The sequence below is a fragment of the Eucyclogobius newberryi genome, unplaced genomic scaffold, assembly GCF_026437365.1.
Source record: "Eucyclogobius newberryi isolate DKJ021-1_F unplaced genomic scaffold, fEucNew1.0.hap1 SCAF_9, whole genome shotgun sequence".
NCBI lineage: Eukaryota > Metazoa > Chordata > Actinopteri > Gobiiformes > Gobiidae > Eucyclogobius > Eucyclogobius newberryi.
Window position 1 is genome coordinate 11582879 of NW_027316532.1, and position 24307 is coordinate 11607185.

At 50.5% G+C, this 24307-nt stretch overlaps 1 protein-coding gene across 1 annotated transcript; it reads right to left on the bottom strand.

The window, feature by feature from the left end:
- Window positions 1-1466: 1466 nt before the first annotated feature.
- On the bottom strand, window positions 1467-24046 carry arhgap39 (Rho GTPase activating protein 39). Its single transcript, XM_072438535.1, has 10 exons — window positions 23910-24046; window positions 12080-12484; window positions 10385-11615; window positions 9905-10069; window positions 8966-9151; window positions 8388-8601; window positions 4126-4199; window positions 3760-3959; window positions 3318-3579; window positions 1467-1822 (listed from the first exon to the last, which is right to left on the bottom strand). The coding sequence occupies exons 1-10, from the start codon at window positions 23918-23920 to the stop codon at window positions 1628-1630; spliced, it is 2943 nt and encodes a 980-aa protein (XP_072294636.1). The 5' UTR covers window positions 23921-24046; the 3' UTR covers window positions 1467-1627.
- Window positions 24047-24307: the final 261 nt, after the last annotated feature.

The following is a 24307-nucleotide window of genomic DNA, read 5'->3' on the forward strand; positions in this document are numbered from 1 at the left end:
CTGTACAACATCTCAACAAGGCATTACTCACATGAAATAAATATTAATAAATAAAGTCCTGTAAAAAGAATACTTTTACTTTCAAAGAGCAACAAGTGCTGCTTACCAAATGTATCAAAGACTAGGAGGGGGGTACCTTTAGAGTGAAAGGGACGGCTATGACATTCAGTATCGAGGTGTGTGTGTTTGTGTGTCTATGTGTGTGTGTGTGCATGTGTGTGTGTGTGTGCGTGCGTATGTGTGTATGCGTGAGTGTGTGTATGTGTGTGCATGTGCGCGTGTGTGTGTGTGCATGTGAGGGTGTGCATGTGAGTGTATGTGTGTGCATGTACGCACGTGTGTGTGCATGTGAGTGTGTGTGTGTGCATGTGAGTGTATGCGTGAGTGTGCGTATGTGTGCATGTGAGTGTATGCGTGAGTGTGCGTGTGTGTGTGTGTGTATGTGAGTGCGTGCGTGTGTGTGCGCGTGTGTGTAAGTGTGTGTGTGTGTGAGTGCGTGCGTGTGCATGTGAGTGTGTGAGTGTGAGCATGTGTGTGTGTGTAAGTGCGTGTGAGTGTGTGTGCGAGTGTGTGTGTGAGCATGTGTGTGTGTGTGTGTGTGTGTGTGTGTGTTTGCACTCACTCTGAGCAGGCACTAAACAGAACGATGCAGGAGCAGTAGCTCCTAATTCAGCAGACGTTCTTGTCAGTGGACAGCGTGCGCTGGCAGTGAATACAAAATGGGCCCGACCCCTTTAAATGTACGTGTGGGAGGAGCCCTGAATATGTGGGAGGAGCCCTGAACACGTGCCCTTCTAGAAAAGCCATGGAGAAGTGAAGGGCGTGGTCATGTCCTGCTCAACCAACATTAGACACGGAAATGCAACTTGAAAGACGAACAGAGAACGAGTGTTTAGTGTGAGTCTGAGCTGAGGCAGAGGCTGTATAAGGAAGCGCAGGGACCAGGAGGAGGACCGGGAGGAGGACCGGGAGGAGGACAGGGAGGAGGACCAGGAGGAGGACCGGGAGGAGGACCGGGAGGAGGACCAGGAGGAGGACCGGGAGGAGGACCAGGAGGAGGACCGGGAGGAGGACCGGGAGGAGGACCAGGAGGAGGACCGGGAGGAGGACCAGGAGGAGGACTGGGAGGAGGACCAGGGCTGTAGAGGACCAGGAGGAGGACCAGGGCAGTAGAGGACCAGGAGGAGGACCAGGAGGAGGACCAAGGCTGTAGAGGACCAGGAGGAGGACCAGGGCTGTAGAGGACCAGGAGGAGGACCAGGAGGAGGACCAGGACTGTAGAGAACCAGGAGGAGGACCAGGAGGAGGACCAGGAGGAGGACCAGGGCTGTAGAGGACCAGGAGGAGGACCAGGAGGAGGACCATGAGGAGGACCAGGGCTGTAGAGAACCAGGAGGAGGACCAGGAGGAGGACCAGGAGGAGGACCAGGGCTGTAGAGGACCAGGACGGGGACCAGGAGGAGGACCAGGGCTGTAGAGAACCAGGAGGAGGACCAGGAGGAGGACCAGGGCTGTAGAGGATCAGGAGGAGGACCAGGAGGAGGACCAGGAGGAGGCCCAGGAGGAGGACAGCTGGTACACACACAGGTAAAGGATGATGGAGGCTGAGGACAGATCTGGGGGACGGCTATAGGATGCCGTCCATAAAGCTGGTGTCCAGGCGCTGGATGAGCAGGCGGATGAAGGACATCTCCTTGCGAGTGTTCTCAAAGATGATGCGAGGGTCGTCAGACTGGCAGCGCAGACAGTTGGGCGCCATGACCATGGCCAGGTTGTTCATGTCCATCTTTGTGATGGTCACGTTGGCAGATTGAGCAAACACCTGCCAATCACAGCAACGTCACAGCCAATCAGAGCAAAGCAGCACAAACTCAAACTGACATCACAAACACAATGTGAAGAAAGAAATAATTCAATCTGAGCTTTATTCTATTCTATCTTAATAAAAGCACATGGAAGATTATTGGACATGTGTCATTTTAAAGTCAGTTTTTAAAGTGTGTTCTTAGTGCTGAGTCACTCACTGGGTCTACACAAGATCACTCTGGGGGTCTACACTAGTTCACTCTGGGGTCTACACTAGATCACTCTGGGGGTCTACACAAGTTCACTCTGGGGGTCTACACTAGATCACTCTGGGGGTCTACACTAGATCACTCTGGGGGTCTACACTAGATCACTCTGGGGTCTACACTAGTTCACTCTGGGGTCTACACTAGATCACTCTGGGGTCTACACTAGTTCACTCTGGGGTCTACACTAGATCTCTCTGGGGTCTACACTAGATCACCCCGGACGTCATGACAAATATTAGAATCAGATTGGTCGAAGCGTCCGGAACTAGTGGAGAAATCAAAGTGTTAAATCCTGTGAGAGAAAAGCACAGAAATCTTCTCTGTGCTATTGAGTGACTATTGTGATCATCATCCTCTTATATAGGACTGAAGCACCACGCCTCCTGCACCAGGGGTCCACTGTCACTTGTTGGGGTGTAGTGTCCTTGTTGGGGTGTAGTGTCCTTGATGGGGTGTAGTGTCCTTGATGGGGTGTAGTGTCCTTGTTGGGGTGTAGTGTTCTTGTTGGGGTGTAGTGTCCTTGTTGGGGTGTAGTGTCCTTGTTGGGGTGTAGTGTACTTGATGGGGTGTAGTGTCCTTGTTGGGGTAGTGTCCTTGCTGGGGTGTAGTGTCCTTTGCTTCTCGAGGCTTCAGAGGTGCTGCATCTAGAGGAGGTGAATGTGGCTGTAGTAATGCCTTAGTCACTTCATGTGTTTCTGTTCCTGGGGTTCTCTGGGTTCACTCGGGGTTCACTCGGGGTTCTCTGGGTTCACTCGGGGTTCTCTAGGTTCTGAGGGACTTTGCTGGTGCTTTGCCTCTGGTTGCCATCTGGGGTTCATAGAACCACAGTTACATGCGTAACCTTCTTCTTACGTACATCCTACATTGTTTTTTTAATCAAAGTCCTAGGCCACAAAACTCAGGTCTGATCCACTTCTGCTCCCGCTCTGAGGACATATGTGTGTCCTGAGGAGCTCACTGTGCAGCTTCTCTTGTGAAAGAGCCAACCACATCACAGCATTTGTGGACAGGTTCTGATCATGTTAAACATGGTGCAGAACATGTCACTTCAGACCAGTCCAGTGTGATCTAGTCTCCACTGCACAGGCTTCAAATCAGCCTTAAAAGAGCTATTAACAGTTTCTATTCAAATGAAAATCCTTGAATATCATATACTCTGTGTTCAGGAGCTTCAGGAGATCTTGGACAATTGTATTTGACCCCTGACCTGGATCAGTGTTTATGTTGACTGAAGGGCGTTACCTGGAGGAAGCGGATGAGGTAGCACAGCACCAGCTTGTTTATGTGCGGCAGGCCCAGCACCACGGTGACCGCAGCCTCAGGGTTGTCATAGTGACGGACGCACTCATCGTAGAACTCGTGAGGGATGAGTGGTTCCTCCAGCTCGCGGTACCAGAGCTTCAGCAGAGAGGCTGGGATGTGAGGATCCTCCAGGCCCGTGGGGATCTTCCACTGGTCCACCTGCAGCTTCAGAGCGTTCACCTCATCGATGTCTCCAGGAACTCTGGACAGGTCAAAGTCACACACCAGGGTCAGGCTCCTGCTCTACACCAGCCATGGCTCTACTCTGCACTCTGATACTGCCATCGACCACATTTAGAGGCCGTTTCACAGGTTATAAATTAAATCCATTCATAGGTTTTTCAACTGACTGAATGTGAGTAAACTGAGCACATGCACTGACCTGAAGATGCCCTCAGTCTGATCTCCATTAAGCCCCAGGACCTCCTCTGAGAGGCGGGTCTGCACCCATGGGAGCTGGTGGTCCGGGTAGCGCTCCTTCTGCAGGGCCATGACCTCCTCCAGAGACGAGCCGAACATAGAGGGGCTGAAGATGGCCTTCTGAGCATGTCTGATCTCATCCAGACAAGGCTTCTGCAGACCCTGCACCACACACAGCACTGAGTCTCCACCTGCTGCCCGCTACTGACCATCAACACTTCATCAATCCAACCAATGGAGGAAATACTCAACATTAAAGATTTAGAGCTTCTACCAATGCAGAGTTATGAATATCTAAAGTGGCTTTTTACACAGCTAAGTGCCCTACCTTCTTGGCTCCGGTCAGAGCAGCCTTGGTCAGCTTCCTGTAGCAATATTTGGCATAGCTGCTGATGGCCACGCCTAGAATATAAGCAGACAGAGAAAACTGTGCAGTGAGTCCAGATCCATGACACATTAAGCTCGTGTGTTAGCGAGCGCACAGCCACAGGAGTTTTGATGAATGCATTTGTTCCACATGAGCAGCACTTCATGGTCAAGGGCAGGTCAAGGTCACAGAGCTGCTGTCGCCCCTTTGTAAGATAAGATAAGATAAGATATTCCTTTATTGGCCCACATGGGGAAATTTCATTGGTGCAACGCAGGTAGACACAGAGGTAGATACAGAAGAACAGATCACTTATAGGAAGTCTGAAAAACACTTTCAGTAGAAGATCTCCTATAAATAAATAAAAACTCCCATAGACAATAAATACATAAATACCATTGCATGTGATCACGACAGTAATTGCACATGAATATGTGTCACGACAGCACATAGATTGCACATGAATTTCACAGTAATTGCACATGAATTGCACATGAATTCCAACAGCAATTGCACATATGACAGAATTGCACATCAGTATTAGGTTAGGTCAGTACTGCGAGTGTTCAGTACTAACAGTTTTTGTTATAAAGTCTGCCAGCAGCAGGAAGGAAAGACCTACGGAACCTTTCCTTCACACATCGAGGGTGGATCAGTCTCTCACTGAAGCTGCTCTCCAGAGCGGAGAAAGTGTCCTGCAGGGGGTGACACTCATGGTCCAGCATAGATGTGAATCTAGCCAGGACCCTCCTGTCCCCCACCTCCTGCACCGAGTCCAGAGCACAGCCCAGGACGGAGCTGGACTCCTTGATGACTCTGTCCAGCCTCTTCCTCTCCCTCTCTGTGATGCTGCAGCTCCAGCAGGCCACACCTACAGGAGCTGATGCCACCACAGAGTCGTAGAAGGTCTTCAGGAGTGGCCCTGTCACTCCAAAAGACCTGAGTCTCCTCAGGAGGTAGAGCCGACTCTGGCTCTTCCTGTACAGTGCGTCTGTGTTCCAGTCCAGTTTGTGGTTCAGATGAACACCCAGGTACTTGTATGAGTTCACTCTCTCAATGTCCCGTCCCTGGATGTTCACTGGCGAGGGGGCAGTGGGGTGGCGTCTGCGGAAATCCACCACCATCTCCTTGGTCTTCCCCGCGTTGATGAGGAGGTGGTTCCGCTGACACCAGTCCACAAAGTCCTGCGCCAGTCCCCTGTACTCCTCGTCCTCGTCATCGTCGTCCGTGATGAGTCCGATGATGGCAGAGTCGTCAGAGAACTTCTGCAGGACACAGCTGTCCGTGTCATGTCTGAAGTCTGCAGTGTAAAGGGTGAAGAGAAAGGGCGCGAGGACAGTGCCCTGGGGCGCCCCCACACTGCAGGTCCGAGTGTCAGACACACAGTTCCGGGCTCTCACAAACTGGAGTCGGTCTGTGAGGTAGTCCAGGATCCACTCTGCCAGGTCATACTCCACACCAGCCGTCTCCAGCTTGTCCCTCAGGAGCAGCGGCTGGATGGTGTTGAAGGCGCTGGAAAGATCGAAGAACAGAATCCTCACAGAGCTGCCAGGCTTTTCCAGGTGAGAGAGAGAGCGGTGCAGCAGGGAGATGACGGCGTCCTCCACTCCGATGCCAGACCGATATGCAAACTGCAGCGGGTCCATGGCTGAGCTCACGGTGGAGCGGAGGTGGTCCAGGACCAGCCGCACCAGTGTCTTCATCAGGTGGGACGTGAGAGCCACTGGCCTGAAGCTGTTGAGGTCTTTGGGGCGCGGTGTCTTAGGCACAGGTACCAGACAGGAGGTCTTCCAGACCTGTGGTACCACCCTCAGCTTCAGGCTCATGTTGAAGACATGCTCCACAACTCCACACAGTTCATCTGCGCAGGACTTGAGGAGCCTGGGGCTGATGCCATCAGGTCCTGCTGCCTTCCTCACTTTATTCCTCTTCAGCTCACTCCTCACCTGTGCTGCTGTGACAGTCGTGGTTGGCAGGGGGACCGTGTGCTGGGGGGATGGGTGAGTTCAGGCGAAGTGGGGAGCTGATGGTCCGGGGCAGATAAGCGAAGAGGAACAGATGCATGGCATTGTCCAGCTGTGGAAGAGGGAGCATGCAGCTGTGCAGGGGGAGGGGCGGGTGACTGATCAAACCTCAAGAAGTGAGCATTTAAATCATTCACCCACTGTAGATGCCCCTCTGTCTGGGCAGGGGGGATTTTGAAGCCCGAGATGGTTTTCAGGCTTCTCCACACTCCCTGAATGTTCTTTTGCTGCAGCTGCTCCTCCATCCTCCTCTTGCAGCCGGCCTCAGCCTGCCTGATCTTCCTCCTCAGCTCCTTCTGCACAGTCCTCAGCTCCTCCTTGTTCCCTGACCTGAAGGCTCTCTTCTTCTCCTTCAGCAGAGCCTTCAGATCACGGTTAATCCATGGCTTGTTGTTTGGAAAACACCGCACCGTCCGGGAGGGAACAATGTTCTCAAAACAGAAGTTGATGTAGTCCGTGATGCACTCTGTGATGGTGTTGATGTCCTCCCCATGTGGGTCATAAAGCTCAATCCAGACAGTGGTGCTGAAGCAGTCCCTCAGAGCCTCCTCGCTCTCAGCAGACCACATCCTCACCTCACGGGACACCACAGGCTGCCTGCGCACGATGGGTTCATACACAGGCCTCAGATGTACAAGGTTGTGGTCCGAGCTGCCCAGGGGAGGGAGGGGGGAAGAGGAATAAGCCTCCTTGGTGTTGGCAAAAAACAAGTCCAATGTTCTATTCTCTCTGGTGGGGCAGGTAACATACTGGGTGTATGTTGGTAGAACAGAAGAGGGAGAAGCGTGGTTAAAGTCACCAGAGATGAGGAAGAGAGCCTGTGGATGCTGTGTTTGCAGCCTACAAGTGCAGGAGAGCAGTGCTTCACAAGTATTTTCAGCATTGGCAGACGGGGCCACATAGACTGCGATCAAAATCACATGTGAGAATTCCCGGGGCAGATATTATGGCCTCATGCCAATAGCCAATAGTTCAATATCCTTGTTACATAGCTGCTCCCTCACTGTGCAGTGTTCGGGTTTGGACCAGCTCGTGTTCACATACACCGCCAGACCTCCACCTCTTTTCTTCCCGCATTCTCTCGTTCTGTCCGCCCGCAGCAGATGAAAATTGTCCAAACTACATTTGTGCTACATCCAGAGGTACAGGGAATACAGTTATGAAGATAAACTGGGCTTAACAGTAAATGTTCTGTTTTTATCTTGCAGTTTGTTTTGTCAGTTGAAACGTGCCCATTAATAACATGATTTTAGTTCAAACTCAAAAATTAATTTGACCCAAATATCTGTGACTTTGTGCTTGAAATATGATTAATCACAATTCATTGCATTGTACGCTTGATTTAATGTCACAATTTAAATGTAACATAATTTAATGCTTTCACAACTCTACATACATGATTTAAAAGCCCCATTTGCTACAGTGGGTGTCACTGGCTCTTGTGGAAACAGATGTGAGCTCCTGCAGTCTTCTGTAGTGCTTTGGTGGAATATTATACTATACTATTATACTATTGCATGCTGGAGGGACTATGTCTCTGGGCTGGCCTGGGAACGCCTCGGAATCCCCCGGAGGAGTGTCTGGGAGAAGGAAGTCTGGAAGCTTAGACTGCTGGGACACGTGCCCAGGTGAAAGAGCTAGAACTGCAATACCAGAGCCTTTTTACCTCCAGCCTCTGATCTATTTTTGGATCAGTCTGTGAGCTTTTTGAATTTTTTTGCCCTCCATTTTTTCTATTGTGTTCAGTTGTTGTTGTTCCTGTGTTTGTGAGTCGTGTTTGACCAGTGTGACACAAGTTGAATTATAAGAATGATTTCAACATGTTTATTGCAATGGCATCTGAAAAGTTATGAATAGCACTTTTAATGTTAATGGAATACTTAGTCCAATGATCCAACTGATCTCAAGCAGAACAGTGTTTTGAACAAAGATAAAGATGCAGATTTATACTGGTCAAAGGAAATATCAATGGAAGTGTGTTTGCTCCAGCAGGAAGTGACCTCACTGTCTACAAGCTCAAGCTCAAAGTATTCTATAAATAATACATTTTACAAATTAATACATAATGTAGGTTTGATCAATATTGTCCAACCCACATAAGATCCATCATAGAATAGATTTTTTAAATTTTTTTTCAATAAAGATGGGTCCAAAATTATAGAGCCGGAAAAAGGCAAACTAGATTGAATGCGTCCTCACCCTTGTTGTCGTTGAGCGGGTCCATGTGTCTCTGGATGTAGCCCTCCAGGTAGTTGTGGAATCGGGGCGTGGGGGGGAAGAAGGCGAGGCAGATGGCCATAAGCTCCCAGCCGCGCTCCAGGCTGTCGTAGCGGAAGTTCTCTGTGGTCTGACGACACAGCTGGATGTACAGCTCGTCCCGGAGGCCCTGGTTACTCCAGCCTCGCACCACCACCTGAGGCACAGGACCAACAAGGACATGTCAAACTCTATTCTCATACTGAGGAGGAGGAGGAGGAGGAGGAGGCCTGCTGCTTCATGCTACAACACCAAAACCACACTTTTTAAATATTAAAAACACAATAATAGCGGTCTTTATTCATTCTTCAGTCTTTATTCCTATAGAAATAGTGTAAGCGCAGATGGTCAAATTAAAGAACATTCTATCCAGGAAAGGTTACATTTTGTTCTGTGAGCGTTACATATTTATATGTTGCATAATGTGAACTCTTCATGCGTCCCTCTGCTAAGAGCGCTGTGCGTCATGGTCAGATAAGGCGTGGTTAAGGTGTATTGGAGGGTGTGGGGTGAGTACAGACCTCCAGAGCTAAGCACAGCGGGTCGGCCTTGCAGCGCCGGTCGCCCATGAAGGTCTGAATGAGTTTGAAGATCTCCACAGCCTCCTTCTTCACAGTGCGGTCTGACGTCACGATCATGGGCTTCTTGATGGGCTCGCTGCTCCAGGCCAGCATGTTGGCTATGGACACTTTCCTCCGGAACAAACCCTGACCACAGAGGACAGCAAGTGAGACCAGTACTTGGACTGTGCTACAGTCTCATGCAGAACCATCCAAATACTCAACTTAACTCACACAACAACACACTTGAATATAGACAGAAGGTTTGCAGATGGACAGATTAAATGCAGCGTGAGATGGATGACATCATCTGTAAGAAGTCGGCAGGGTCTCCCTGGCAGTGACCCGCCCACCTAAGGGCCATGTGACCTACACTGCTCATCTGGATTTCTCTGATCTTGGATTTCTGACTGACACTTTAAGGGTTAATGAATTTGCTGACTTGGGTCATTATGTATCATGTTTTTGTTTCCATTTAAGCCTCATTGCTGTTATTTTGTGAGTACTTTGTCCAACTTGAAAACTGGTAAAGCTGAGAAAACATCACTTACTGGATCCAGCGCTCATTCAATAGGAGCAGTATTCAATTCAAATATCAACTTTATCACGTTTTTGTTCCCATAAGGAAATGTGTATTTGACCCATTCTTCACACAGCGGGTGCCACAGTGCAGCTCCTGGGACCCTCTGTGATCAGCCTGTGATGCACCTTCTGGATTGACAGAAGGAGAAACATGCACACCTCAAACAGAAAGGTTTGGGTGTTGAACCCAAGACCTAATGGCAGTGGGGTGAGAGTGGTCACAGAGCTGCCTGAAGAGCCCCCTCTGGTGAGACACGTGCTGAAGTCAGGCCTTCTCACAGTGTTTGTTTGGCCGTCCCGCTCCTGGAGGCGTGGTACCTGTGTGTGTTTGTTGAAGTGCTTGGAGGCCCAGTTCTCGATATCGGTCTCTGAAGATGGCTTTCTGAGGGAGAACTCTGGAAACACCCCACAGCTCGCACTGGGCATCATGTTCCTGGCATTTCGACTGGCCTCAAACTGGGCACAGGCTCCGAGGTCTTCAGACTGGGGACAGCAAACAGAAAGAAATGTCCAGTTAGGTGTTCAAAGACTAATACACACTGTACAAGTGATGAATTAAATAGTTAAATATCACTCTGATTGTAGTGACAACCAGAACAGAGCACATCTGTGAATATTACAATAATAATACATGTTGTGTATGGAGCAGGTGTATGCCCCTGTCTTGCCGGCAGGGTGTGGAGGACGGGCTCACCTGTGACGGGTGGAGGACGGGCTCACCTGTGACGGGTGGAGGACGGGCTCACCTGTGACGGGTGGAGGACGGGCTCACCTGTGACGGGTGGAGGACGGGCTCACCTGTGACGGGTGGAGGAAGGGCTCTGGAGAGGCCAGGTTGGTCTGCACAGACAGACTCTTCTCCAGCAGAGCCTGGGGAAAGCCCAGCCGGTCGAAGGTGCTCCGTTTCCAGTGATGCTCAGTCTGAGCCAGGCCCTCGTCCTCACTGAAGGCCCTGACCACGGGCCCGGGCAGTGGCAGAGGCACTGCACCGTCGCTCTCATAGCCGTCTTTAGAGCCCCCCGCCTGGCCCGAGTCCCAGCTGCTCCTCTGCTTCATGACCTGTTGGGCCTCCCAGGCCAGCCGGGCCTGAGCCAGCATGGCCTCAGACGGAGACGCTGCCTCGGCCTCTGCCACGCAACGGGCCAGCTCCTGTGGAAGAGACGGCTTGCGGCTCTTCCTTTTGCGGTTCCCACCTGGAGAGAAGGGCCCTGGGCCAATGGTTGACGAGGACATGCTGTGGGTCTGACTGGCCGACCATGAGATGGAGTCCTCATAAAGCAGCTTCTGGGCATCGCTGCCCTCCCCGCTGTAGTCCAGGAGTAGGCGCGGGTCCCTGATCAGAGACTGGCTGTGCTGCAGAGTGAAGGAGCCCCCATAAGACCCTCCGTAACCTGCGGACGTGCCGTAGCGAAGCAGGCGGTCTGCGGTGCGGAAGCGTGGGCTGGACGTGGACTGTTCTACGTACACCAGCTGCTTGACGTACTCCTTCCCCACAGGGCTGTACTCCAGGCTCTGGGCCTTCTCAGGACACTTCTGCCGGGTCAGGACCAGCTGGCCATAGGGCGACTGCTTTGGGGAGTGGTACAGGGGCACTGGGCTTTTGCGAGCAGGGGACTTGGAGCCATACAGGGAGGAGGAGTCAGAGAGCTGCATGTCAGAGGGGGGCTCCTCATAGATGGGCGGCGGCTGGTACTCAGAGGGCGGCTCTTCATACAGAGGAGGCTCGTAGGCGTATCGGGGCGAGGAAGGCTGTGAGTCTGCAGACGAGCGCCAGTTAGTGCCCGTCCCACCCAGCTCGGCTCGCTTCAGGAACGGGGACTGGCGGCGCTCAGAGAAGATCACCACGGAGCCATCAGGTTCAGAGGCGCTCCCCCCTGAGGTGCGGCGCGTCTGGCCGGGTGCACCGGACGGGGGGTGCTCGCTGGAGGAGTAGCCATTGTCCTGGTGGGCCAAGAAGCTGGGCTCACGGTCTGTCACTTTGATCAACATGCGCTCCTTTGTCCCCGTGTTCCACCTGAAAGGAGAAACTCTGACAGAACAACGAGGAAAAAACAGGTAAAATGGCGAGGTCAACTTCCTCAAGTAAAATTATCAGGTAAATATTCAAACACAGAGCGCGCTGCGATTCTCTTTAGAGTTAGGCCTAAAGACAGTGTCATTCAAACATGTAGGAGACAGGTAGAACAAGCTGTAGGGTCAGTTCAGGACTCGGGTGGGGTCAGATTTCTGTTAGTCTGCCCCAGGGCAACTGTGGCTACAAGAGAGACCACGTTACTATTACCACAAAGAGTCTTACAGAGCATTATTTAATTAGCCTCTGGAGTGTCTTGAAAGACTAAATCCTGATGCACTTTAGTGACTAGAGGGACAGAGCTCGTCGGAGGGACAGAGCTCGTCGGAGGGACAGAGCTCGTCAGAAGGGCCCCTCAGGACCTTTTACTGAGATAATATCATGGATCCTGCACATTAGAACCTTCTTGTTTCCGTGCTCACCTGTCGGGCCCCTCCCTGCAGCTCTGCTTCTCGGAGCCGTCCTGGTCCACAGAGGACGAGGTGCTTCCCTCTTGGCTCACTGCGCTGGTCCTCCCGGGGCTGTTGTGGGGGGAGGAGCCCTCGACCTGAGGGGGGCTGGAGGCGTCCGTGTGCTGCTTCAGGGTCTGCAGCTTGGCCAGGGGGATGATGTCACAGCCCTGCGGCCGGTGCCACACGGTGCGCTGTGTCGAAGCGTTGTAGTAGTAGAAGCGGGAGGTGTTGGGGTCGTACAGCTCCCACCACTGGTTGTCCCCGGTGCGTTTGATGCGGACCCCCTGTGGAGGGTCCCACACGCACTCACCTGTCAGAAGGTTAGCATACATGCGCTCCCGAGTCCGGGGCTCGATGATCTCAACCCACTCCAACCTGAAAGGAGAAGGAAGCTTTTTATAATCAAAGTATTATTCACAACATTTAAAATCAATAAAAAACCTTCTAAATTCCAGAATGTGACATAAATGAAGTGATACATGTGATTTAAATAACTCTGAGCGGGATTCATCTCAGATATGTGCTTTTTGTTTGTCCGGTTGAGGTCTTTTTTTCAGTTTCTGTTTGATCCTTTAAAAAATAAAAAATAAAATAAAAATAAACACTGGCACCGACTTTTATTTTGGATTTTATGTGGTAATGTGCATGTTTTTCTTTCCTTATTTTATTATTTGTATTCTTACATAAGTTGTTGTTGTTGCTTATGTTTTTAATTTTAAAACATTGAAAATATTCATTTTAAAAAGATCAGATCTTAGAAAACATGAGAGTGAACTCATCATCAGAGTGATTCAGATCCCAGTCATGAGGGAGTAAAACTGTTGTTGCTAATCAATATTTGAAACCTTCAATACATTTGGAAACACAGGTTTAACTTAATTGTGTAAATCTGTTTCCTTTGAGCGTCTTTAAAGCCGCGGGGCCAGTGAGGGCCACAGAGGGCCGGTGAGGGCCGGTGAGGGCCAGTGAGGGCCAGCAGCTCGGGGCAGTGGTGAGGGCCACAGTTGGTTCTTTTGTGTGGCGAGTGGCCGTGTGCCAGGCGTGTCCACTTCATGAGGACAGATCCATATTGAGCTGCCACCGCGGCCTGTGTGAGGCGGAATGTGCCGGAGCAGCCAGAGTTCAGAGCGGTCAGGATTAAGCTCCTAAATACCCCGTGTGTGGCTCTTCCAAATGACCCACTTGAGTTGGCTGGACAACACTTCAACACGACGGACGAGTTCAACAGGGACATGTCTCACAGGTTTGGACACACATGTGGCAGGGAGTGTCCCTTATGTCCATGTCCCACTTGGACAAACAACCTGAGCAATCAGAGGAAAAGCCTGATTTATCATTTGTACATCTTTTGCTGATGCTTCTCATTTTCAATTTCAAAGTAAAAGAAAAACTTTCAAAATCACAGCCTTTATTTATATTATTTATCTATATATAACATTCAAAACTGTAAAAAATATATATATATATATATCCTCCAAAATTGTGACGCTTAGGACATCCCACACGACTTTTTCTTTCTTTATTCCATTTTTTTTCAATTCCACTATCTTATAAAAAGGGAACAAGCTGCTTGATTTACATAAAGATAAAGCTGTAAACCTGTGTAAAGCATCAGTGTAAAGCTCTTACTCCAAACACACAAAGCATACGCCTGAAATACAATGAAAATACGACTTTTAGATGGATTCCACCTAAACATTTGTGCTTTATTATTAAGTCATTTTGTACTAAAAACTTATTCTTAGTGATTTTATCTTCAGCTTTGAAAAGAGAATTGTCAAAACACAATAAATGCTCAAACTAGTGTCAATCAGACCCGACCTTTAATCTTTCATATCATTAACAAAGAAAATGTGATTTCCTCTGTGCGGAGCTCGTTTCTACTTGTGATTAGAGTAAAACAGACTTCAGAGTGTCAGCTGGACAAAGGCTCCAGAGGGTCAAGAACATGGGGGTCAAGGGGTTTGAAGGACTTTCTAAATAATGCTTCACTTCCTCCAAAATTCAACTCTGCAGTGTAAAGGTCCTGGTGCAGTTTTAATAATCTGCAGTCATTTGTCCACTCAAATGTCCTGCTGTGCGACTGACACAAGGTTTTACAGGTTTATCTCTACAATTATCGTATTATCCTTGTTTTTGTAACATCTTACTTTTCTGAAAAAACAGCTGCATTTCCTAAGAAAGACACACTTAGAGTTTAAAACACAGTTACAGTGCTGAAGTGTCACGACCTCAAATTTAAACATTTTATTCCCAGTGTTTGTGGAATTGTGACACAAAACACAACATACAATTGTGAAAATTATGACTTCCAGATTTTAAAAAAAACAACAAAACATTAAAACTCTTCAGTCCTGAGTCAATAGTTTGTGGAAGTCTTTTGGGGTTTGTCTCTACAGCGTTTGTGAACAGAAGTTTCTCAGTGTGATTCAGGTCTGGACGTTGGCTGTTCTAACACATGATGATGTTTGGTTTGAAGTCGTTCCATTGTCGCTTCGGCTTTATGTTCAGGCTCGTGGTCCTGCTGAAGGTGAAGCTCCGCCCCCAGAAGGTGAAGCTCCGCCCCCAGTCTCAAGTCTTTCACAGACACAAACAGGTTTTCTTCTGAGATCCTCCTGTGTTTGGCTCCATCTTCAGCTCTGAGCAGCTTCTCTGTCACGGCTGAAGAGAAGCAGCTCCACAGCACGATGCTGGACCACCATGTGGGCCAGTGGGCGTTTTCAGTCATGTGACCTGCACAGAGATTGTGCCTGACCGGAGAAGAGCACCTGCTTCCACATGTTTGCTGTGTCCTTCAAATGCTTCTTCTGTCCAGTCTTTCTCCACCTGAGCTGTGGCTCTCTGCAGCTCCACCAGAGTTCCCAGGGGCCTCTTGGATGCATCTGTGACCAGTGTTCTCCTTGTCCAGATGTTAGTCTTCGTAAAAGGTCATGTCTTGGTCGGTTTGTAGTCGTTTCAGGCTCTTTCTATTTCCAATGATGGATTGAATAGTGTTTTCTGTGAGATGTTCAGAGCCAGAGTTTTTATAACATATAAACCCAGCTTTAAACTCCTCCACACTTTCTCCTCGACCACCGCACATTCTCCCCGACCACCGCACTTTCTCCCCGACCACACTTTCTCTCCTCTTCACAAACGTCTGCGTCCTTCACAGAACAGCAGCATTTACCCTGAGATTAGATCACACACATGTGGAGTGTGTGTAACCATCAGGTCCACGTCCAATCTTTCAACAAGAGTGTCTTCTCAGGGAGTGTCTTCTCAGGGAGTGTCTTCTCAGGGAGTGTCTTCTCAGGGACTGTCTCCTCAGGGACTGTCTTCTCAGGGACTGTCCTCACAGGGACGGGGGCTCAATACTTTTACACACTGCACTTTGCAGTTTTTCTCTTTATTTAAATCTGGACTTTAAGCTGATACTTCCCCCCACACTTTATAACCATTGTAATGACCGCTCCTCTCCTTGAACCGACACCTTAACGTGGTGGAGGGGTTGGAGTGCCCGAATGATCCCGGGAGCTATGTTGTCGGGGGCTTCAAGCCCCTGGTAGGGTCTCCCAAGGCAAACAGGTCCTAGGTGACGGGTCAGACAAAGATCGGTTCAGAAGCCTCTTATGATGACGACAAAAGCAAGGCCGTTTACGTCGCCCGAATCGGCGTCACCGGGGCCCCATCCCGGAGCCAGGCCAGGGATGGGTGCTCCATGGCGAGCGCCTGGTGGCCGGGTCTTACCCCACGGGGCCCGGCCGGGCACAGCCCGAAAGAGCGACGTGGGGCCGCCCTCCCGTGGGCCCACCACCCGCAGGAGGATCCATAAGGGGCCGGTGCAGACAGATCTGGGCGGCAGTCGACGGCAGGGGCCTCGGCGACCAGATCTCCAGACACAGAGACTAACTCTGGGGACATGGAATGTCACCTCGCTGGGGGAGAAGAGCCTGAGCTTGTGCGGGAGGTTGAGCGATACCGACTAGATATAGTCGGCCTCACCTCCACGCACAGTTTGGGCTCTGGAACCCATCTCCTCGAGAGGGGCTGGACGCACCACTTCTCTGGTGTTGCCCGCGGGGAGAGGCGGCGGGCTGGTGTGGGCTTGCTTATAGCCCCTCAGCTCAGCCGCCACGTGTTGGAGTTTACCCCAGTGAACGAGAGGGTCGCGTCCCTCCGCCTTCGGGTGGGGGACAGGTCTCTCACTGTTGTGGCGGCCTACGGGCCGAACAGCAGTGTAGAGTACCCGGCCTTCTTGGAGTCCTTGGGAGGAGTACTGGACAGTGCACCGACCGCAGGGCCGGCCCAAGCCTTCAGGGGGCCCTAAGCGAAAACATTTTTGGGGGCCCCTCACCACGTCATCAGAATCAGTTTTATTGCCATTGTCAGTAAACAATTCACATATGTAAACTTTCTTCAACGCAAACAAAGCGCACCAAAACTCCAGGGCATATGTTTGCTAGTTAGTTTATTCTCAGCACCTCACAAGCTCAAATATTGATAACTTAAATCCTACAATGCAACTTGGTATTCCGCTGACATCACCTCTACTCCCTGTACAAATAACACACGTCCCAGATATGTTTTTGGGCGTATTTGTGGGCGTTAAGGGTCTACAGCCACATTAGCAGTTTAAATTAATGAACAGGGGGGGGTCTGGGGGAGATTTTCAGACCTTTTTGGGTCTTCTGGTGCATTTTAATGTGGTCCAGCCGGCTAAAATAAGAGTAAAAAGTTGAGGTTGTAATGCTATAAAATGATGATGTGATGAAACTGAGCCAGGAGAAAATGACTAAAGCCAGTTATTAATACATTAGTGTACTTAATTACTCGATACAATAATGGCTATGAAAAATAATTATGATCAAATTGATTCATTTTAACTGAAAATGTAAAATTAATAGTTATCCTTAGTAATTTATCTTTTACTGCTCCCAACTGTTCCTTCTTGCCAAAGTGACATAACAAGTTATATTAAATTAAACAAATGGCATAAGCATTGCTTGATAACACTCATAAAGCTACACAGTGCAAAAATGTTATTCCCAGAGAATGAACAGAACGTGAAGTGAAGGTCCAAACCTAGCTATAGTGAAGCGACTGCGTTTCTGCAACTTTGCCACTTTTATATAAAAAATATATAGTATTATTCTATAACAGACGTAATCATAATATGTCTGGTTATTTTTCACTATAAATTTATTATAATTTATAACAAATAGTCTAATGATGCTTTTTAAATAAATTTAAATGTTTTATTGCTCTATTAAAAGTTAATTACAATATAAATGTTTGTTCTGATCTGAACATCAAACACTGGACTCCTGCATGAAACAATGCTGCGATGTGATTGGCTGATGGACCTTACACGCATAAACCTTTACATTCCTCTTATTGCACTTTAAGAAGTCAAACAGACATCACGAGTCACGATTGATCTCACACATGGTGATGTGAGAGAGAGGGACGCAAACTCAAACCCGCTCATCTCTAACTGAGGCTGCACAGGGGCCCGGGACAGGGGCCCGGGACAGGGGCCGCACACTGTTCACTCCAAAGTCTCACATCAGAGGTTCTGGACGAGACGGCGCTCGTCCGGACCGGATCTCCGCCTCTTAGTGACCCGGGGCATAGACGCCCCTCACCGGCCTCACCTGCAGCTGACACTACCGGGCTGGTGTAAATGTTAATCTTATTATCTTTCATTCAGACATATGCGCGATGCAGAGCTCTCGTCGCCTCCAGTCTGAGCGAACTAACGTGACAGACTCGGGTTGTTTCAAACAGCAGCATTAACAGTCTCTTTGTAAGATAAGTTCAATACCTGGAGAGTGTTGTTGAGTTTGCAGTTTCTTTACATCGTCAAGAAGTTTCTTCTTTCGTTTTTCGGCATCGGGGGGATATATTCCTCTGGACATGTGTTGTGTTTATGTTTTGTCTTGGTTGCCAGATTGTCATTACAAATAAACGCGGTTTGTGCGTTATGTTACCGCTGTGTGCGCTGCCGCGCCAGCAGCGCTACTACTCTAGTGGCCTCGGGGCCCTACGCGGCTGCTTAGTTCGCTTATAGGCTGGGCCGGCCCTGACCGACCGGGGACTCCGTTGTTCTACTGGGGGACTTCAACGCCCACGTGGGCAATGACAGTGACACCTGGAGAGGGGTGACCGGGAAGAACGGCTTCCCCAATCTGAACCCGAGCGGTGTTCAGTTATTGGACTTCTGTGCTAGCCATGGATTGTCCATAACGAACACCATGTTCAAGCACAAGGGTGTCCATCAGTGCACATGGCACCAGGACACCCTAGGCCAGAGGTCAATGATGGACTTTGTTGTCGTGTCATCTGACCTCCGGCCGCGTGTCTTGGACACTCGGGTGAAGAGAGGGGCAGAGTTGTCAACCGATCACCACCTGGTGGTAAGTTGGATCCGCTGGCGGGCGGAGGAGGAAGCCGGACAGACTTGGCAGACCCAAGCGCATTGTGAGGGTCTGTTGGGAACGTCTAGTGGAGCCCTCTGTCAGTAGGGTATTCAACTCGCACCTTCGGGAGAGCTTCTCCCATGTCCCGGGGGAGGTTGGGGACATTGAGTCCGAGTGGACCATGTTCTCCGCCTCCATTGTTGATGCGGCTGCTCGGAGCTGTGGTCGCAAGGTCTCCGGTACCTGTCGTGGCAGCAACCCCCGAACCCGGTGGTGGACACCGGAAGTAAGGGATGCCGTCAGACTGAAGAAGGAGGCCTATCAGGCCATTCTGGCTTGTAGGTCTCCGGAGGTCATTGACAGGTATCGGCAGGCCAAGCGAGCCGCGGCTCGTGCTGTCGCAGAGGCAAAAACCCGGGCCTGGGAGGAGTTCGGGGAGAAATTCTGGCACACCGTCCGGCGCCTCAGGAGGGGGAAGCAGTGTCTCACCAACACCGTTTACGGTGCGGGGGGAGGCCTGCTGACCTCGACTGGGGATGTCGTCGGACGGTGGAAGGAATACTTTGAGGATCTCCTTAATCCCTCAGTCACGTCTTCCGAAGAGGAAGTAGAGACCGGGGACTCGGCGGCTGGCTCGTCCATCACCTAAGCTGAAGTCACTGAGGTTGTTCACAAACTCCTCGGTGGCAGGGCTCCGGGGGTGGATGAGATCCGCCCTGAGTACCTAAAGTGTCTGGATGTTGTAGGACTGTCTTGGTTGACACGTCTCTGCAACATCGCGTGGCGGTCGGGGACCGTGCCTCTGGACTGGCAGACCGGGGTGGCGGTCCCTCTGTTCAAGAAGGGGGACCGGAGGGTGTGTTCCAACTACAGAGGGATCACACTCCTCAGCCTCCCGGGTAAGGTCTATTCCAAGGTACTGGAGAGGAGAATCCGACCGATAGTCAAACCTCGGATTCAGGAGGAGCAGAGTGGTTTTCGTCCCGGTCGTGGAACACTGGACCAGCTCTATACCCTCCATCGGGTGCTCGAGGGTTCATGGGAGTTTGCCCAACCAGTCCAGATGTGCTTTGTGGATCTGGAGAAGGCTTTCGACCGTGTCCCTCCGGGTGTCCTTTGGGGGGTGCTCCGGGAGTACAGGGTCCGGGGCCCTTTGCTCAGGGCTGTCTGGTCCCTGTATGACCGGAGCAGGAGCTGTGTTCGCATTGCCGGCAGTAAGTCAGACCTGTTCCCAGGGCATGCTGGACTCCGCCAGGGCTGCCCTTTGTCACCGGTTCTGTTCATAATTTTTATGGACAGAATTTCTAGGCGCAGTCAGGGGTCGGAGGGTGTCCGGTTTGGGGACCACAGGATCTCATCTCTGCTGTTTGCAGACGATGTCGTCCTGATGGCTCCATCAAACCCGGATCTGCAACATGCACTGGGACGGTTTGCAGCCGAGTGTGAAGCGGCTGGGATGAGAATTAGCACCTCCAAATCCGAGGCCATGGTTCTCGACCGGAAAAAGGTGGCTTGCCCTCTTCAGGTGGGTGGGGTATCCTTGCCCCAAGTGGAGGAGTTCAAGTATCTCGGGATCTTGTTCACGAGTGAGGGAAGGATGGAGCGTGAGATCGACAGGCGGATCGGTGCAGCGGCTGCAGTGATGCAGTCGCTGCATCGGACCGTTGTGGTAAAGAGGGAGCTGAGCCGAAAGGCAAAGCTCTCTATTTTACCGGTCGTCTACGTTCCTACCCTCACCTATGGTCATGAGCTTTGGGTAGTGACCGAAAGAACAAGATCACAGATACAAGCGGTCGAAATGAGTTTCCTCCGCCGTGTGGCTGGGCGCTCCCTTAGAGATAAGGTGAGGAGCTCGGTCACACGGGGGGAGCTCAGAGTAGAGCCGCTGCTCCCCCACGTCGAGAGGAGCCAGCTGAGGTGGCTCGGGCATCTGTTCCGGATGCCTCCTGAGCGCCTCCCTCGGGAGGTGTTTCAGGCATGTCCCACCGGGTAGAGGCCCCGGGGAAGACCCAGGACACGCTGGAGAGACTATGTCTCTCGGCTGGCCTGGGAACGCCTCGGGATCCCCCCGGAGGAGTTAGAGGAAGTGTCTGGGGAGAAGGAAGTATGGGAGTCCTTGCTCAGACTGCTGCCCCCGCGACCCGGCCCCGGATAAGGTGGCAGAAGATGGATGGATGGAAGGTAATGACGGCTGCGTTCAGACTTTTACAGGCCAACAGCCACAGGGGGCGCTCTAACGGGAAGCGCAAGCGTTTATTGCCTGTATTTGGCCCTGTGCGCGCTGGTCAGACCTGTGCACACTGGTCAGACCCAAATGGCATTGCTTCTTAAAAGAGGATGTTACGTTCCACATGTGAGTGTGATGCATCATGGGAAAGCTTAGGCCTTCTAGTTTCTGCAGATGTGCAGATGTCACACTGTCAGGGCTTCAGAACTCACACTACAGAAGCACAAACATACTAAATACATCCTTTTTTTAGTCTCGCCTGAATATTGTCCATTTGTAAAGGTCCTGAGCAGGACATACTTCATTGTGTGTTTATGCTGTTCACTGTACATGCTGTTGTCATGACAACAACTGTGTAAAGTTTCAGATCTTTAGGAACAGGCATTTTGGTGCTGTTGACCTTTTTGTATCAAAGTATATTCAACTGATCCAAATATGTGCCAAACTGTTTTATTACAATTTTAGCTCCTCTATGATCATAAAACATACATTTTGATGTTTTGTAGGCCACAAACACCTATTATAACTGCTAAAAACAATGTATGTGAAAATGTGTAAATATGAGTGTAATTTCCCAATAGAGGTGAAAAAAGAAAAAGGCTGATACACATAAGAAGAGTCCTAAAAGCCACAGTGTGAAAGCTCGGCTCATTGGCTAGAATAATATCAGTCAGTCAAATTGTTCTACGTCACTGTACGCTAGCATGCTAGTGCTAGCACGCTAGCACGCTAGGACAGCTGAAAGACTCACTGGGCATTCGTAAAAAAGGGACGAATGGAGGCACAAGTTATATTGAAAAGGCTGTGGAACGATGAAGCCCACGAGTGACACGACGATGAAGCCCACGAGAGACACGACGATGAAGCCCACGAGAGACACGACGATGAAGCCCACGAGAGACACGACGATGAAGCCCACGAGAGACACGACGATGAAGCCCACGAGAGACACGACGATGAAGCCCACGAGAGACACGACGATGAAGCCCACGAGAGACACGACGATGAAGCCCACGAGAGACACGACGATGAAGCCCACGAGAGACACGGCGATGAAGCCCACGAGAGACACGACGATGAAGCCCACGAGAGACACGACGATCAAGCCCACGAGAGACACGGCGATGAAGCCCACGAGAGACACGACGATGAAGCCCACGAGAGACACGACGATGAAGCCCACGAAAGACACGACGATGAAGCCTCACCTCTCGGCCCTGACCCTCGGCCCTCACCCCTCGGCCCTCACCCCTCGGCCCTCACCCCTCGGCCCTCACCCCTCTGCTCTGAGTGTCCCAGGCTTATAAAGCCCTCAGCAGTGGCGGGGTCCTCAGTCCTGTGGTGAGGGCCCTCAGGTGCAGAGCACAGGGAGAGGGAGTAGACTTAGGGCAGCAGAATATTGGAAACACATATTTGAGGATATGTTTAAAAAATAGGATGTGTTCAGAGTGCTCCTCGAGAATTATGAAGTTTGAACTGATGAACAACAAGAAATCATTTATATTTGAGGAAAGACACATATTATCATGATATACAATAATACAGGACGTCCCAACCACGGCTAAAGTGTCCAGTCGTTAAAAAAGCCCAAAATAAAGCATTTCATAAGACATGTGGCCTATTAGACTGAAGGTCAGTGCAGCAGGGGCCCTAACACGCCGGGGCCCTAACACGCCGGGGCCCTAACACGCTCGTGGCCCTAACACGCCGGGGCCCTAACACGCCGGGGCCCTAACACGCTCGTGGCCCTAACACGCTGGTGCCACCATCATATTTGACACAGGGAGAACCTGCAGACACAGGGGGACCTGCAGACACAGGGGGGACCTGCAGACACAGGGGGGACCTGCAGACACAGGGGGACCTGCAGACACGGGGAGAACCTAAAGACACGGGGAGAACCTAAAGACACTGGGAGAACCTGCAGACACAGGGAGAACCTGCAGACAAAGGGAGAACCTGCAAACGCCACAGAGTCTCAGCTCAAAACACATTGAGATCAAAGTCCTTGAGTGGAAAGTGTGGCACAATCAGAAAAACATTTACACAAGATTCACACTGGAAACTTCATTTGAAAGAGTCTGAGACTTATGATCATAATCATTTAAAGTGCCATAAAATGTTTTAATGTGACAGTTTAATGAAGTGTTCTTCCACCAGATCAGACACAAACACATGTAATAACACATGTAATAACACATGTAATAACACATGTAATAACACATGTAATAACACATGTAATAACACATGTAATAACACATGTAATAACACATGTAATAACACATGTAATAACACATGTAATAACACATGTTTGTGTCTGTTATGAGAGTAATCATTAAAAACGGTAAATAGTCACATTTTTAATGGTTTTCTACCTTCAAAGTGCTCCAAGCACTTTGCTCCAAGTGTTTTGCTTCAAGTGTTTTGCCCAAGGGCACAAAAACAGTATTGGAATACTCTGGCTCGAGAGTCATTTATGACAACAAATATTCAATACAGCCAAGTATACAATACACATTCATCAGATAAGAGATTTTAAAACATGTAAAAGTGCAATAAGTTCACTAGTAAGTGACTGTGATGTTGAAGTGCATTATGCTTTTTAAGACATTTACATTTCAGAATTTAAATGAAACACAAGCCTCAAAACTGTGGAGCCCCACACTGGCCCCAACGAGGAGGACGTGTAGGAAACGAGAAGGACGTGTAGGAAACGAGAAGGACGTGTAGGAAACGAGGAGGACGCTGCGCTCACCGGAGCCCGTGTGACACCAGCCCACGGGACCGGGAGGCCCCGGGAGGTTCCGGGCTGGGCAGCTTGGCCACATTCCAGCAAACAGAGTCCGACAGGTGCACGAGCGTCACGAGCACAGTCTCCATCACCATCATCTCCATCACTCTCCTCCAGCTGCGGCCAGACTCCACCCGCCATCACCGCCGCCCGCAGCACAAACCCTGCTCCCGGCGGCAGACCGCGGCTGTCAACGGGAGCACATGTTCGACGTGGAAGACATTTTCCCCGCAGAGAAAGAGCCTGATGCCGTGGAGCAAACCAGCGCGAGCTAGCTAAAGGTGTCCGAGCGGCGTTAGCCTGCTCCGCTAACAGGAGCCAGGTCCCGGTGCTCCGTCTAAACCAGCCCGGGGGACCCGGCTCGGTCACACAGTCACTCACCTCTCCGCCATTGTCCCCGGGCCTCTCAGCAGCAGCTTCGCAGCAGAAATCCCGCAGTGTCCCCCATGTTTCAGACGCGGACGGTCTCCACAGTCACTCCTTTCACAGCATTAGCAAGTGCCAGGGCCAAGGATCGCCACATCCGGCTGCAGCTTCACAATAAAAGCCCATTGTACACAGCGCGCGTGTGACGGGGCTAGATTGATCCCGTAAACGACATTTAAATGCGCGGTAAGATCAATACATCCATGGGTAAGATGCACTTTTGTTGATACTGGTGAAAGACTGCGCACTATTCACAAAAATACTGTAGAAAAGTGTAAAAAAATACTTTACGGACCGGAAACAAACTGCTAATTTTAAAGCCAGCTTTCCCAATACATATTGTGCAGCCTGAA